General features: G+C 45.1%; 1 protein-coding gene across 4 annotated transcripts in view; it reads right to left on the bottom strand.

Annotated features, from left to right (window-relative positions):
* WDR59 (WD repeat domain 59) overlaps positions 1-15,894 on the bottom strand; it is a 48,757-nt gene that overhangs the window by 22,451 nt on the left and 10,412 nt on the right. For all 4 annotated transcript variants that reach the window (XM_031615411.2, XM_031615409.2, XM_090149715.1 and 1 more), the window contains 9 exons: positions 15,555-15,635; positions 13,570-13,607; positions 11,417-11,505; positions 10,416-10,532; positions 9,378-9,455; positions 8,183-8,339; positions 6,171-6,250; positions 3,909-4,041; positions 729-853 (listed from right to left, as the gene is read on the bottom strand). In XM_031615411.2, the coding sequence (XP_031471271.2) occupies positions 729-853; positions 3,909-4,041; positions 6,171-6,250; positions 8,183-8,339; positions 9,378-9,455; positions 10,416-10,532; positions 11,417-11,505; positions 13,570-13,607; positions 15,555-15,635 (898 nt within the window). The remainder of the gene's footprint in view (positions 1-728; positions 854-3,908; positions 4,042-6,170; positions 6,251-8,182; positions 8,340-9,377; positions 9,456-10,415; positions 10,533-11,416; positions 11,506-13,569; positions 13,608-15,554; positions 15,636-15,894) is intronic.

Raw genomic sequence — 15,894 nt, 5'->3', positions numbered from 1 at the left:
AAAGTCGTGCTGTTGTCACGGGCAATGAACACAGCGACAGCAAAAAACCCAGGGAACAGCTTTCAACAGCAGACTGCCAGTCCAGCAGCATCTGGAGACTCCAGCCAGCCCAGGCTGCAGCAGGAATCAGGCAGCTCCCAACAGCTCCACCCCCCTGCCCTTGGCCACAGAGCACTTCAGACCCAGTGCAGCAATAACAGGCACCATCTAAGACCATATAGGACTCTCAGGAAGGTATCTGAAAATGTGAAACCACAGTGGTGGGGAAAAATAACAGGCAGCAGCCCCAAAGCCTGTCATTCCAGCACTGCACTGGTCCTTCAGTCAGCTTCCACGCACAGAAGAGGCTCTGCTGTGAAAAGGAGATGCCAAAACTGAGGGCCAGAGTGTAGGACAGTGAGGGCTGATCTGACTGAGTTCAGAAACAGCTGAAATGAGATCAGCTGCACGTACTGGAACAAGCCACTTTGCAGTTTTGGCAGAAGAAAAACACAGTCCAGCCTTCTTGGGGCCAGTGCCAGCATAGTTACTATGCTGAAATATCTCTCTCGTTCCCAGTGTTTGCGATTATCCTATTTTCTACTACCCATGGCCAAAAGGATCTCTACAGCTCAAAATAAACCTTGCTTATAGGCAGCAATCACTGCAGCAAGAGAGTTCCCTTCAGAAGGCTCTGACGAGCCAGCTTGCCCATATGCCCTTTTAGCCAAGTAGTGAAAGGAAACTACCTCCACGTTGACATTTCGGATCTGCACGTTGATCAGTGAGAACTCCTGCTGCAGCGTTTGAGGCAGCCCCAATTGGTCTGTTTTCTTTCCCACCAGAAGGTCATTCAGGAAGTCTTCTTTTAAGGCTGGCAGAAAAGATGCGGTATAGGCTAAGGCAAGTTAGAGTAGAGCTTCGGCATGCAATGCTACAAGGCAGCAATGAGAACAGGCTGCTCTTTTTGATATATAAAAACACAAGTTCTACCTGGCAAAGCCCTGTAAGCTGGAGGATCTAACCTGTTGTTTAGAGGAAGACTTCAGAGCTTTGTTCATAAAACAAAAACAATCTGCACAATGGTTTCCCAAAAAGGTTAAAGAAGCCACCCGTACTCTATACAGCCCTAAGATGGTCTGGTCTCTACTCACTTGAGACACGTTCTTCTCCCTACACAGCACTGCCAGACATGAACAGATGAACTGGAGTATCTTGGTCCGGCAGGAAAGAACTACTGCCAAAGCAGTCTCCAGGAGGAGCTCTGGTCTTGGGATTCACACTCCACTGCTCTTGGCTTTCAGGGAATGTGTCCAAAGCAATCTGATGAATAAGGCTTTAGGAGGAAGGAGAGGGTATTTCTGGCCTTAGGAGAGGTTTAATTAATTTGAAGCAGCAGTGTCCATTTAATGTTGTAAAGCATTCTAGTGAACAGTCCTTAAAGACCCATTTAAGCGTTGGATCTAGCTGTCCTCTTCCACTACCAATATTTTTCAGTAGGACAATAACCCCTCAAACACAGAATGTATTTAAAGAGCCAGGCAAGTGTTACTGAGTCGGAATTATGGTTAAGATAGCCAATTTGACTGAGTTTCAAAAGAATTGGTCATTGCCTGCTGTGCCTGGCTGGCTCTTGCCTTAACCCTTGCTACCCCACCTCCATTAGGACAGGTGAAGCTCCTGTTCAAGGGGGCTTTGCTGAGACAACCCTTCCTAAGACAACCAAATACGTCCTTGGAAACATCATCAAAAGATACAACGGATGTCCTATTTACTCATCTGTCATTCTCACCTTGATCTCATACAGACTATTCTTAGTGAGAAAACAGAAAACAAGAAATGCAAAAAAAGCTATCCTTGTACAGGGGTTTGCCTGAAAGTCACTGTCTTTGCTGCTGAGACAAATATATCTGGCTTTACTGCTGCCCAGCTGGTTGCTGAATTTGGATAGGTAGGATGCTTAGCTACTCATTCCTATTTGTGATTTTATTATAGTGCTTATATATACACCTCACAATAGGGAATTGAAAAAAGGATTAAAGGAAGATCAGTGGCTCTCAGGGAAGATAATCATTTCTAGCTCAAAGACACCACCGTAGCTTAACTAAAAAGCCATCCCTGAGGTTCCTAAAATGGGCACTGCCTTCCCTTCGTCTTCTCCCCCTCTTCCCTTCCAATTAGCTTCTAATCTCCAAAAGCCCACATATCTGTCCAGATTCCTAATCATCTTTTATAGGTAACAACAAGTGAGAAGAGCTGTACACTGAAGACACAGCTGGTGTGCTTTCCCATTTATGTGTAGAGAACCATTCTCTTCAAAGATCCCCCAAAGTGCTTTACTAATCTAACATGGAGACTTCACAATGGAAATTAAACCACTTCCAGGGTGGCTCACATCAACAGTCCACAATTGCTTGTGGACTAGAAAGAACTGAAATTCCTACCTAGAGACTTACTTGTGCAGTGATCAAGAAGTCATATTATTTGCAGCAACATCTACCCTCCTACAGAAAAGTCAGTTTAATTCCCTTTGAAACAAAGGAAGCCTTACCAGACCCACACAGAAACCACAACATGGATGTGACCTCGTCAGGGACATGAAAGACCCTCTCCCTTGGAGAGATCAGGTAGTCAAAATGATATCCCTTCTCTTAATACTCCCTGCTAGAGCAAGAGAGTCTATGCCTCTTCATATGGGATTGCTCATGGTGAGCACAGATAGCCAGAACACTTGCTATCATATTATAAAATCCTCATGTAGACAGAGGTGCTGGCAACCTTTAGAAACTTGTTCTGTGACCATCCATGGAGGTTACAAAGGAATTTCACCAGGCAGGAATCTTCCAGTATCAGGAAAAACTTCCTTAAGAGACCTCAGAGTTGTCTCTGTGATTCTGAGGACAGTGATTAGACAATTTCCTCACCTTCTCTTCAGCTTGCTGGCAACCTAAAAGGAGAATCAAACTGCTTTCCTATAAACCTGCCACACAGGGATCCATTACAGCACCTTGCTTCAGTACAGAAAGGAACTGTGAATTTAAACCCAAGCTGACACAGACATGGGAGCACTGAATTCTTCTTCCTCTTCTTCCTTTAGATAAGAGAAACCTCTTTAGATGGCTTCTTCATGTGCACATCACCACCTTGGGTCTCAGCTGCTGCAGCCTCTTCTGTTTTATTCTAATCTCTTCAAACACTATTACCCTGAATGTTTAACCCGGCCAGAGCCTTAACCACACAAACCCTGCTTCACATTCCTGCCTTTGTTTGCCTTCTCTTCCATAATGACAAGTCAGTGCTCACTGAGAAGCTCTATCTAACTGTCTGGTACTCATGGGATAGAGTTTACAGCCCTCTCCCTCTGCTAGCCTTCAATCACCTCAGCATATAGGAAAAAGACAGCAGCTCTCTCCATAATACTTTGGAAGACGGGAGAAGACACTGCAAATATGTCCATGTTCTTCTCAGATCAGTTCACATAGCGACTCTAGCAGAAGGATTTAGATACTAGGCAAGGGTTTGTGTCACAGCACTTTATCCGCAAGCCCCCCTTTTCCATGGATCTCATTCACCTCTCAGCTTAAACTGAAATGCATTCTTAAGAATCAGAACTGATTTTTTGATTACCTTATTTCTGGCAGGAAGCCACAATGACCTAAAGGCAACGCTATTAAGTGCTACTAGTGACAAGGAAGAGATTTGTTTTACGACTAGAATGACATCATTATGCTAGAGGAGAAAGAAATTTGGTAGGACAATCCTGAGAAAGCCCTTGTGTTTTTTCTCCTTCCAAAGAATAATCCATTAACCTCTGAAACAACACCAGTTTGTGCTCTGCCTATAGTGTTATTTTCTTAGGTTGTGATGCATCTTCTTCCCAACACAAAGAGAGCTGGTATTAGAGTTCCCCAACTCATCACTTGCCTCACCTTCCTCATCCCCATGTCCAGAGCTATGTTGGGGCTCAGAGTCCTGGGGTTGAAGGGTCTTGTCTGGCTCGGGCAGAAGAGAAATCCCATCGATGAGGTCATCAACTCCATCCAGGATATCATTAGCACACAGCTGAAAAGAACAAGCATACCAACATGCTGCACAACAAAGAAAAGCCGCCACTAAACAACTAATTTCTGGATTTGCAAGGTGAGTCTGCACACTCTATAGTCACAGACCTTGGCACTGTCTCTTTGACAAGATAGGCTGTTTTTCCTCTTTCTGAAATTCTCCCTTTTGTCCCTTCTGAGGGCCTTGCTTGCTTACAAAGTCACTTCATTGACATAACCAGTTTAAGTAACAGAGGTTTTACTTCAAACAAAAATGAATATGCCCTGGACACTTTTAATTAATGTGCTCGGGTGTCAAAAGTCACTTAATTTTTACATCAGATGTGACAGCAGCATGCTTTCTGCTTTTGATATTCACACTTCAGAATTTGGAAGCCCAGGTAAACATTACAGGCCCTGGTGCTTTAAGTCCTGTAACAAAAAAGAGACCATGAAAACTTAAAACACAAATTTAGCACAGGAAAACAGGAGATGAAGAGAAGAAACACAGGGAGAAGAAAGGATAAGGCTCTGATGTAGCAAATTACAGTACTGGTCACCAGCAACACGCCACCGGGTGTAGCTTGATAAAGAACAAGAGAGGAGCAGGAGCCAGCAGAGGATGATTGAAGTCTGATATAGACAAACAACTGGCTTAAAGGACAGAAAGAAACTATCCACAGCTGTATCAGGTAGGCATAAAGGGTCACTTTTCACAGAGAAGGTTTGTTACAGACCTGCAGGACTCCTGCAGGATCTGTGCTGGGACACACGCTTCTCAACATATTCATAAGAAACCTGGAATAGGAGGTGAATAGTGACGTGACCAGGTTTGCTGACGCCACCAGGTTATTCAGGGCAGTAACATAGTGGCTGACTACCAACAGTCACAGAAGGACCTTGCAGGAAAGATGAACTTCAGCTCAAATAAATATAAAGCAATGCATATAGGCAAAAAAATGACAAGTTCAAGCTGACTGAGGAAGCAAGCCAGAGAGAACAGACTAAGCTGATGTTTTCATGGAATTATGCCCAACATTTTAAAAGCAAACAAAATATTGGGAAATCTTTGCTAAGAACAACATTCTGATCTCCATCCCCAAAAATAGTAGAGCTGAAAAAGGGCCATGAAATACAAAAGGATGACCATAATTCTCATACAGAGGATGAAGGAAATCAGGATGTTTTGACTATAGACAAAGGAGGCAGCTGAGACCTACAGCCAAGAGGTCTATACGACAGAAATCTACAGTCAAGATGGTGTAAGATTGGTTGCTCATTTCATTTTCAATGTTAAGAGCAAGTACGTATCAGAAAAAAAAACCAGAACTATCAGGTAGCAAAATTAACAAATGAAAGGAGCTGTTTTCCTACACAGCATGCAGAAAAGCCATGAAACTCCTTGCTCACAGCATGTTTAGAATAACAGATGTACAGAAGTCCATGAAGTCTGAACAAATCTATGGAAGTGAAGCCCACCAAGCACTACCAAATACAAAGATGCCAGGCTTGGTAGGCCTCTAAGCTGTAAACTACAGAAGGATGCGAGGGCATTTAGAGAAATGTCACACTCCACACTTGCTTCACTCTTACTCTCTTCCAAGACACCCACAGCTGAAGATGAGACAAACAGGGCAATATGGGCCATCCTGCCTGCATGAACCCTCTGCTCTGGCCCAGCAGAACTAACCTAGCTTGCTTTAGCACTTTGTTATTGCTGCCAGACAGCAGAACTCTGGAATTCCTCCTGCCTGCACCAGGCCAAGAGTCAATGGAAACAGGAGATGAAGCCGAGGGTGCAATTCCTGCATTTACCTGATACCCAGAATGCCAAGAATAGTCTGGCAGCCACAGAGGTGGCATCTTCAGAGGCAATCGGGCAGTAACTGATCTCCACCTTTCCCAAAGCCTTACATGCTTACTGCTACATGACAAAATGGCTTTGCATAGACACAGAGAGATCTCAGGACAGGCCTCCCTGGGGATGTTTCTCATCACATTTGGACCGGAGCTGAAGGGGGAACTGAAGTAGCAGCTTGTTGCCCTGTGTCTGCAGCTCGACGATACCAGAAGAGTGACTGGGAGTGTAAGGAAAGGGAGGTGAATCCAGCCTGTAAGAAAACTGCCTAGAGTTTAGAAGTGTTTACATACCCTCTGCAGCTGAGAGTCAATCCGCCACATCCGCAGAGTCTGATCACGGGACCACGTAACCAGCTGGTAGTCTTTTGAACCTAAAAATGACAGAAACTTATAGACCCAACTGAAAACTGAGACCATATCACAGTGCTGCTTTAAGTGCAAACAGAAGCAAGCAAGCTGACAGGGAGGTCGTGTGGATAAGGCACTACACTGAAAAGCAGAACTCGTGAATCCTATGATTCCTATCCTGCTTTGAATTGACTGGGGCCTTTACCCCTCCCCCTGGACCACATTACCATGCCTCTAAATAGGGTATAATTTACAGATGAAAGCCACAAAATAAATATAATGAATGTGATACAGGTTTTCAAACTAGGAATGAACAAGATTGCCTATAAAGTTTATTTATGCGGAAGTGATTTGAGAAGTAGTTGAGAAATTGATTTATTTTTACGTTACTGCGAAGCTGAAACAGGTGATGAACTGAAAGACATTTTAAGATGCAAACATTTATAAACATTTCTACGCTACAGTAGCTGGCTCTAGGCATCCTCTTCCTTCTGAAAGAGCTGCTGATGCCAAGACAAGTTCACGTTGTAACCAAATACATCTAGACACATACTACTGAGTAGCAGATAAAGGTACCAGGCTATTTATGTCCATTTGTAGCCCTTGTGATACAGTTTAAATTTCCCTTGTTAAACAGCTGCTGTTTAGGAATTTGCTGCTGCACAACTGCTTTTGACACCCGTCTGTGGAGGCACAGTGGCTGTCTAAATACAGCACTGCAGATTTTGTGCAAGAAGATTTGTGCTATCTTGAGGCATCTTGGCTGTCTTTGCACTGAAGTGGACTGGGAATGCTTGTATGATTAATGTTGCTTGAGAAAAGCATGACTTCCAGCCTTGGTATGTATACATGAATTCAACTGAGACAGTGCAATTGTGGTTCAGATCTGCTTGAACATTCACACACAAGCTTTCTTAGACTGCACCTCCAGTTCCTGTTCTATATTGCTCACATATATTGTTCTATATGCTTACCTCTTTTTCAAAGAAAAGTAAGAAACAGAGAAAAAAGGTGACTTAATTGAATTGCCCCAGCAACCGGCAGCAGAATTGGATTAGAATTCGGGTCTCCTAAATCCAAGTCCAGTTGTCTGTCAACTTCACCACCAGTAACTGGCAGATGCACAAGCTCCAAGGTCAGAGATTACAGTACTGAATATCCCTGGGAATGAGAGCAGGAGTCCCACAACAGCCCTGAGAACCAGTGCAGGATTCCCATTCACTCACAGACAGCTATGCAGAGCAGAGATGAAACTCCCAGCTCAACTGTGTGCCAGTAACGTCTCCAATCTGGAGTCTCCCACCAGCTCTGTGTGCTTTTACACTGCAGAGCAGTACCATCAAAGCCAGGCATGTTCATTCTGTCGATGGTAGCTGAGGAATTTTCTATATTTAGCTGCCTACTCTGGAAAATGCAGTCAGGATTGAACTCTGTCAGCAGCCTCCCCGTCCCACGCTCTCCCTCTCCTGCCTTTGCCAGCATATGGATAAGGAGGGAACATTGGTTCTGTGGTCATGCTGGAGGCTGCAATCCTGGCAGCAATGCAAGGGGTTAACTGGTTAGCCTGCAGCTCTGAGGAGGGGGAGGGTGCCTGCACTCATACACCCATCTAATAGTTTGCACAATTTATTCTGAAAGATACATTTAAAAATAGACTCACAGGGGAGAGGAAGCAATTAGAGTCACCGCTGACCCACTCAGCATTCGCTGGATTTGCTTTGTTAGCATGGAAACAACAGGGCAATGCTTCTGAGGCCAATGCGATAAAATGAGTGGAAAACAGCTGTAGCTTGGGGGGAGGAACAGCAGCAGACAGGGGCAGGAAAGCAAACTGGAGCTGCTCCAAGGAAAGGTAAGAGTCAGAGGGTGACAGCATGAGCATCACAGCCAGAAGCCATGGAAAGCTGATGGCAGCAGGGCAGGAGAGAAAGCACTGAGCCCAGCCCTGATCTCACCTTCTTTCTGTTTCCTCCACTGAAACTCCAGCACCACGTCATCATGTCCCACAAAAGTATGAACAGGTGTGTTCAAGTCAAAGACATTCCAGAGAAGTAGGCTGTTCTCTCGTCGGAGCTGCGGAACCATCACTGTCACCAGCCCATTGCTGAAAGGCTTGAGAAAGAAACACCTTTTGGTTGAGGTACACTCCCCTGCTGTTTGCGTGCTCTGTAATTCTCACCTACTACCATCCATAAGAACATGTTGATTTTAAATGAGCTCAGCACTAAGCAGAACCAGGCCTAAAGCAGGAGAAGTGACAAGGCAACTGCTGTGTAAAACTGGCATCTTAAGAGGGAAAAGATGTAACACGCTTAGAGAGAGTCAACACAGCTCACTTAAGGTTAGCCTTCTTCTGCTTCTTCTTCTTTCTGCTTCTTCCTCAATTATCAACTTTGTGCTATCAAATTTGTGCTATTGTGAGGCTGGAGTGGTTTCAGTATCGACTTTTCACATGGGATCCTTACTGCAATTTGCCAAGCACTGCAAGAATTCTTTCCTAGGGCTTGAGCCCTGCCAGCTACTCACAGTCATGACTCTCAGAGGAACACTATAACCCATTCTTACAGCCCCATGAGGAGATGTGCAAAAGGAGCCAAAGCCTCAAGAGACAGTACTGACTTCAGGACATATTCAGATGTCCAAAGAGAACAGGTATGACTAATGTGAAGAGCCTTACCTTCACACAGCTGTGTGTTTGCTCTATCAAAAAGCACTACTTCTCAGATCTGACATGCTATAAGAGCCCAGTGTGCCACAACTGGAGATTTGGGGAGCAGAGGAAGCCCTCAGAGAGGACAAATGTCTATTCTACATGTACCAGTGCTGGACATGAGTAAAAAAAATAGGACAGCGGGAGCAGCAGCTGCTTTCCAAGCCTCCTGCTCCCAGAGCCAATCACTCACACCTGAGTTTTATCCCCAACAGGATGATGCCAAAGACTGGGATCTCACAATGCCAGTGATTTCTTCTCTTGAATGCCCCCATTGCAGACATCACTTTTCTAGGCCTTGTAAGCACCATAAAGGACTTTAAAATCAATTTAACATCAAGTAGAAGTGTCGAGAAGCACTGCAGCAGTTCTTTATTTAACATGCCTTCATGAATTTGCTCTCACAGCATAAGTGGGGCTGGTGGGTGTTTCTCACTTACCGTGTATCTCGCCTTCCAGACAGGAACCTGGCAGGGAAGGATATTGAGGTATTTCCGAGGCTGACGGTAATCCCAGAACTTTAAAAAGGAAACAAAAAAAAACCAAAAAAAAAACAGACAACAAAACCATCAAGCAAAGGCACAAGTCAGCTGGCCTTACTTTTAAAGCTGCAGCTTTCCATGCTGCCCGTGGATATAACACAGTGAGAAATGTGCCAGGGTGCACACAGCATTACGTTAGTAACCTCATTCATTAACAACAGAGATGGCCCCAAAGGACAAATACCAAGTGATCAGCATCTGGCAGCAGCTCTTCAAAAACAAGTGATTTGTGGTCATGTTCACAGTGATCACAGCTTGAGTAATTAGAGCATGGAGACAGGGAGGCTGCTTGGGCTTTCAGAGCTACAAGGTACCCTGAAGGTCTGAAGTAACCCATGTGCCAGTCCAGACTGGAGGCAGGCCCACCTTGTTGCTATTGCTAATTCTGTAATGAGGAATCTAACCTTTTCCTTTGATAGAATACGCATCAATTGCATTCACATCAGAGCTTAGCTAAACGTGAATAAATTCCATTTGGCTGACATACCAAGCACACCATTCCCCCTCCCAAGTAAGGCTCTGCATAGCAATGCTTGCAGACATATTGATAACCCAATTTTACATGAGTTTGAGAACCCCAGGGGCTGGAGCATGTCTCCCACCAAGTTGCTGAAATCAGCTTGAGGCTGGCAACTCCACACTTTGGGAAGGAGGCACTGCTGGCAAGCAACAGGCTGAGGCAGCTGTTTTCAGTTTCAAATCACTGCAGCTGTGTTAACTATGGCAAGCACATGTGCAGCCATCCTGCAATCATTTCTCTGTGTCTACTTTGTAAGCACACCCTTGGTTCAATACAAACAGGCTGCCAGAAAACAGACATAAGGATCCAGGATCCAGATCTTGCCAATGGCAAGCACTGCCCAGTACATTAGCAGAAGGAAATCTGCTCCACCATCCTGATGCCTCCCAGGCAAAAGTCCCAGAAGCAATACTTACCCTGACGGAGTTGTCCTGGCTGGAAGTGGCCAGCGTGTACTCATTGTCAGGATGCCAATCCAGACCATGGATTTTAGAGAGATGAGCTGCTAAGTATTCTACTGCAGTGCTGGGTTTCTGGAAGGAGAGACGTTTTCCTTCTCAGCAAAGGACTTCTGAAATTTGGCCTAGCTCTTTGGCATAAAAAGCAACACTTTCACAAGGGCAAGAGGTAGAACACCCTCCTGCCAAGGGAAGGTACTAGCTCATTAAATAGCTGAAGGAAAGGGGCTGTGAAAGGTGAGGTAAATTCCACAGTCACCAAGTGCAGCCCTGCACCACACTTTTATGTTCAGTAAAACAGCTAAGTACTCTGAAATCAGCAGCAAAGTGTTAAATGGGTATAATTAATGATCAGAGGGAAGGAGCACCTCTCCTACCAAAGAACGGTTGAGGAAACTGGTCTTGCTCAGTCTGGAAAAGAGAAGGTTCCAGGGAGACTTCATGGCAGCCTTCCAGTACTTAAGAGGAACTTTAAGCAGGAAGGAAAATAACTTTTTACATGGGCAGGTAGTGATAGGACTAGAGGGAATGTTTCTAAACTAGAAGAGGGGAGATTTAGGTCAGATGTTATGGGAAAATTCTTTACCCAGCATGAAGTGAGACACTGACACAAGCTGCCCAGAGAAGCAGTGGATGCTCCATCCCTGAAGGCATTCAAGGCCGAGTTGGATAAGATCCTGGGCCTCGATCTGGTGGGTGGCAACCTGCCCATAGCAGGAAGTTGGAACTGGATGAGCTTTAAGGTCCCTTCAATCCAAACCATTCTGTGATTCTACGATAATTTCTGGGGAGGGAAGTTATCAACACGTTCTCTTCTGTCCCTTGGGTTCCAGACTCATGCTTAAATCACCCCACAAGAGACTGCAGATAAAACAGTATTTTTTTCTCCAGTATTTATCAGAGGGAAGTCTGCATATGGGAGGTGGGAATCTGCACACTTCAAGAGACCCTCAGCTCACCCTTTTGTCCCATATTCGGACATCCCCATCATGGCTTGTTGCTAAGCAGTTGGCATTCTTCTTGTTCCATTTGACCTGGGAAGCTCCAGCTGCAGCACAAACAAAGCAGGTCAAAATGAGCAATTAAAAAGTGGCACAGCACACTCCTGACCCATTATTAGAGCTGCTCCTAGCACAAGAAAGGCAGTTCAGAGGAAAGGTATCCCAGAAGCCAGCATGAAGGGTGGCATGGAAATGAGTAACTCCTGATTTCTCATCTTTGTGTTTGTGCCCTGAAGACACTGAACCAAGCGTGTTCCAATTGCATGCTTGTTGTACTGTGGGCTACACTGGACTAAGATACTCATGCCCATTAGCTCATATGGAGCAACTTCTTCCAGATGAAAACTGCACATTCATTCCTCCTCTCCCAGATCCTTCCACTTTCATTCAAACTACCTCCTTTCATTCAAACTACCTCCCAGTTCTCAGAGATGAATTCACCTGGCTCCCAAGCACCCATTGTACAACCAGATGCCACACAGGGCATTAGTGATACTCATCTATTATTAAAGTAAAGACGTAGGAGAAGACTGTAGCTCACCCACACAGGGTGGTCCAGAAGGCCAACCTAAGAAACTGACAAAATACACCACAAATCAAAGACATAACATGGTAAAGAAACTGTGAGATGGTCCAGGCATCGTGAGAGACTCAGACAAGGACCTAAAATCAGAAGCTGGCTGGAAATTTCCAATACTAAACTTTGGTCAATGTGGATTGTTCACCCTTTTTCTGCCAACATTTTCCAAATATTTTAAGCCATCAGAAAGGTGAGGTCAATGAGAAATCTGAATGGATCTCATAACCTGCTTCACAACCTGCCTCCTGCTGCACGGTGAGCAGATTCATCCTGTCAGTCTGACAAAAAGCTAGTTCAGGGGTAAAGAGTTGCCAAGAAGCTGCCACTTGATTGAGCTGATCCACTCACTGAAGGGTACACAAATGTCTGGACTAGCACTAAACAAAACCAGACATGGGAGGAAGGAGGCTCTCTGGGGAGCTAGGTACTGGGCTTGCTCAGCTGACCTTTGAAACCTCACCCCAGGCACCAGAATAGAGTGCTGTCTGTCTCTGATTCAGTATGATTTTTGCTGCTTCACGCCAATCCTGAAAGGTTTCTGCACTGCTGTGGTCAAGAGGTTTCCCAGCTGGGAGGGATGGGGGAGTCACTGCAGATGTGCAGCCAAAGGAGATCTACGCAGGAGAACTCGAGATGCATGTTACGAGGACTACTGCAGCACCAGGGACAGTAACTCATGAAAAGGACAAGTTTTGCTTCTCATCTATACCTCACTCCACTCCAACAGGCTGCTGGTCAGGATGGACACAGCACTTGCCAGCAGGCAGCATCACAGGTGGCTAGACTGGGCACTGCCAACAGCTATGACAACTGCCTTTCCAGAGCAGATGCTCATAGAAAGCATCTTCATGTCATCGCTGCAGCTCCCAGCACACTGAACGTGCTCCAGTGAAGCACCTGGCCAGGGGCAGGCTGGGCAGCTGGCAGCATTCAATACCATTGCCTGGAGCATGGTTTAGGTTCTCAATTCAATCAAACATAAAGGCAAAGGAGAAATTGCAGACAAGCAGCACAGAGAAGACAAGCAGCGTGGTTAAGCAGGGTAGAAGCTGATCATGTTTAGAAGGTACACGTGCTGTTTGACTGCTCTGCTGAAGGTTCTGGATGCTTAATTTCATCAGTCTTTCACTCCAGTTTTTAAGCAATCCCAATGAGTTCATTTTTCCTTCCGTTTCCATGCCACACAGTTCATTTTTCCTTCTGTTTCCATGCCACAAACCCCACAACTCCAGCTGGATGGCAGGCAGCAAAGGAATAGAGAAGCTCCTTTCACCCACCCCTAAAAAGCAGCAGCACAAGGAAATTTCTGCACGTCACCCTTATTTCACATCCCTTCTTGCATTCTGCTCCTCTAACAGGAGCTGCGAACTGAAGTTTCTCAGGCTGCTCCTACATAGGACAATCACACGTGGTGGCACTTCTGCTTTGTTTGGCCTCAAAGCATGGGAATAAGGAGAAATAATAGCAGAGGCACACAACACTGAGCTTGGATATTAAACATGTCTGTATGACACATACGCAGCATACTTACCCACTGCAGAGAGCGAGACTGTAGGCTTCCTGGTATCCCTGAAATACAACACGGATAAGGTGAGTGTCCATGGCACAGCCCAGCAAGTCCAGCCTCCCCAGAAAGCTCCTCACTGTTCCAGGACTAATTTTATTGTCGCCTCTTGGAAGTTAATGCACCTTATGCTTACTTAAGTGGTAAATCTAGAACTGAGATACGTCACATTAAATGAAATAAACAAAGAGGTAACCAACTGAAGGACAACAGTCATTATTGCCAAAAACCACAGCAGCACAGTTAGGCCCTAGGATAGAGATGTAGGGGTCACGAAGGAAGAGAAACACACGTACAGGGTGGCATGCTGCTACGGGGCAGGCAAAGGGAACACCGGGCTCACTTAAGTGTTGCTGTAGGAGGCAATAAAACAGCCTTTTCCAGAACGACTAGAAGGAACAAACAGAACTACTGAAAAACTCAGCAAAAGCTACTGCTGTGTTTCTGAGGCACACCTTGATTCAAGGCAGATGGAGCAGGGACTTCAGAGCAAAGACTTCATGTCCGTGATACAATAACAAAATTAATAGGAAATAAAGCCAGCTGCACAGACAGATCAATTTCTGCAGTGGTATAAGCCAGTGTGGCACCATGACAACATGCAGCAGCTGGGACATGAATCTAGGCAATAATTCGACACCTGACATTGCTTATCAGGAAGTTACCTGCCCCTCCATGAAAAATACCACTGGAAACAAGGAAAACTGCCTTCAGCTTGCTAGGCTGCTGTAAAGCAGAATGTTTTCTGACATGAAGTGCACCTCTCCCACTCAGAATCTCTCTCTAATCCAGAAGTTTTTTTGCATGAAAAATTAAACGGGGAACTTCAGCTACCCTTCCTGCAGGGTTATCTCCCTAGGGCTTCATCAGAGACAGCTGCTTCATCAGGATGTTCCTTTGCTGGAGGCCAGCAGCCCTTGGATCTCACTGCCCCCAGGAAGCTGAAGCATTATTTAGCACACGTCGGATGTAGAGGCCAGTCAGAAATCATCTGAGCAGGCATTTTTTGGACAACTGATACAAGCAAAGACAAACTGCTGGAAGGGCACAATAGAGTTAAATCAAGGCTTCCGATACAGCCGTCACAGACCTTTTCCACCCCCCCCCCCGCTTGATACTAAGATAGTATGGCAGAAAAAACACAACTACCAGTTATTGTCTCGCTCTGTCTTTTAATTACACATTAATAATATATCGCCATTCTCAAGCACCATTTAACCAAGGATGTAAGTGCTTCATAGGAGCTAAGCAAGCCTCAGGGTACCCTGGCGCAGTGGGGTTATGTAATTATCCTTCTATTATAACTGAGCAAGGAAGGCAGAGAGGAACAAAGTGACTTGCCAGGGGTCATAAAGCACTGCTGCATGGCCAGCAAGGCAATCCAGGAGTGCCAGTGCCAGCTCCTTGTTTCTCAGGTAGAGAATGTGAGGTTTTAACACTGGTGGGTTTGGACAGATCTATTACTGTGAAGTTACTCATGATAAGAAAGCATCAGGAATCCAGGGAAGTCACAAATAAGAAAAGGTTCCTGACTACTGCTCCCACCGCTGAGGGAATGTCAGCCACAGTCACTGCATTTAGAGGAAAACAACTTTAGAATCATGAAATGATGCTCATTCATCAAGCTAAAAGGAAAAAAAATGTTGAAGAAAATGCCTGGGTTTCAGGAAAAGCTTCCAAGGAAAGATCTGTAGTAGTTAGGGAGAGAAGCCAGTTGGTATTGCTGCCAATCAGCACAATGCCTGTTGCTTAACCATACCTATCTGTTTCCCTTCATTGACTCTGAGCTGGCTTTAAAGAAGCGAAACAGAAGCTGTTCTTTGAGACTATGGGAAGTAGATGTAGACCCTGCAAACATGGCCAAAAGCAATGCCCCTCAGCATGTGCAAGCTGCAAATTACGGAAATGAGCCCAACGATTTCCCAGAAGTGCAGAAGCATCCTGATTCTTACTTGATGTCCCAGATGTAGATGTATGTGTCAACAGAACTGGTGACCAGCAGGTCTGGTTCAAACACTGACCAGTCCAAGTCACTGCAAATACAAAGACATAGTAAGTCAACAGAGAAAAGCATCATTAGCAGCTGTGTCTTGCAAGCTCCAGTACATTTATTTGACAAATTCACAGCTACTCCATGACTTCTACTCAAACATTTCAAGTAAAAAGCAAGATCTTAATCATTTCTCTAGGTAAATACCAAGAAGCACTGAAATGCTTCTAAGTAAATTCCAGTGAAACGTTGTCCTAGCACTGAACTTCATAGCTATCCTGTGTGTTCTCTTTCCTCCACAG

This window comes from Phasianus colchicus, chromosome 13 (genome assembly GCF_987193195.1).
Source record: "Phasianus colchicus chromosome 13, bPhaCol1.hap1.1, whole genome shotgun sequence".
In the NCBI taxonomy this organism is placed as follows: Eukaryota; Metazoa; Chordata; class Aves; order Galliformes; family Phasianidae; genus Phasianus; species Phasianus colchicus.
This window is presented reverse-complemented; position numbering and strand designations above follow the sequence as displayed.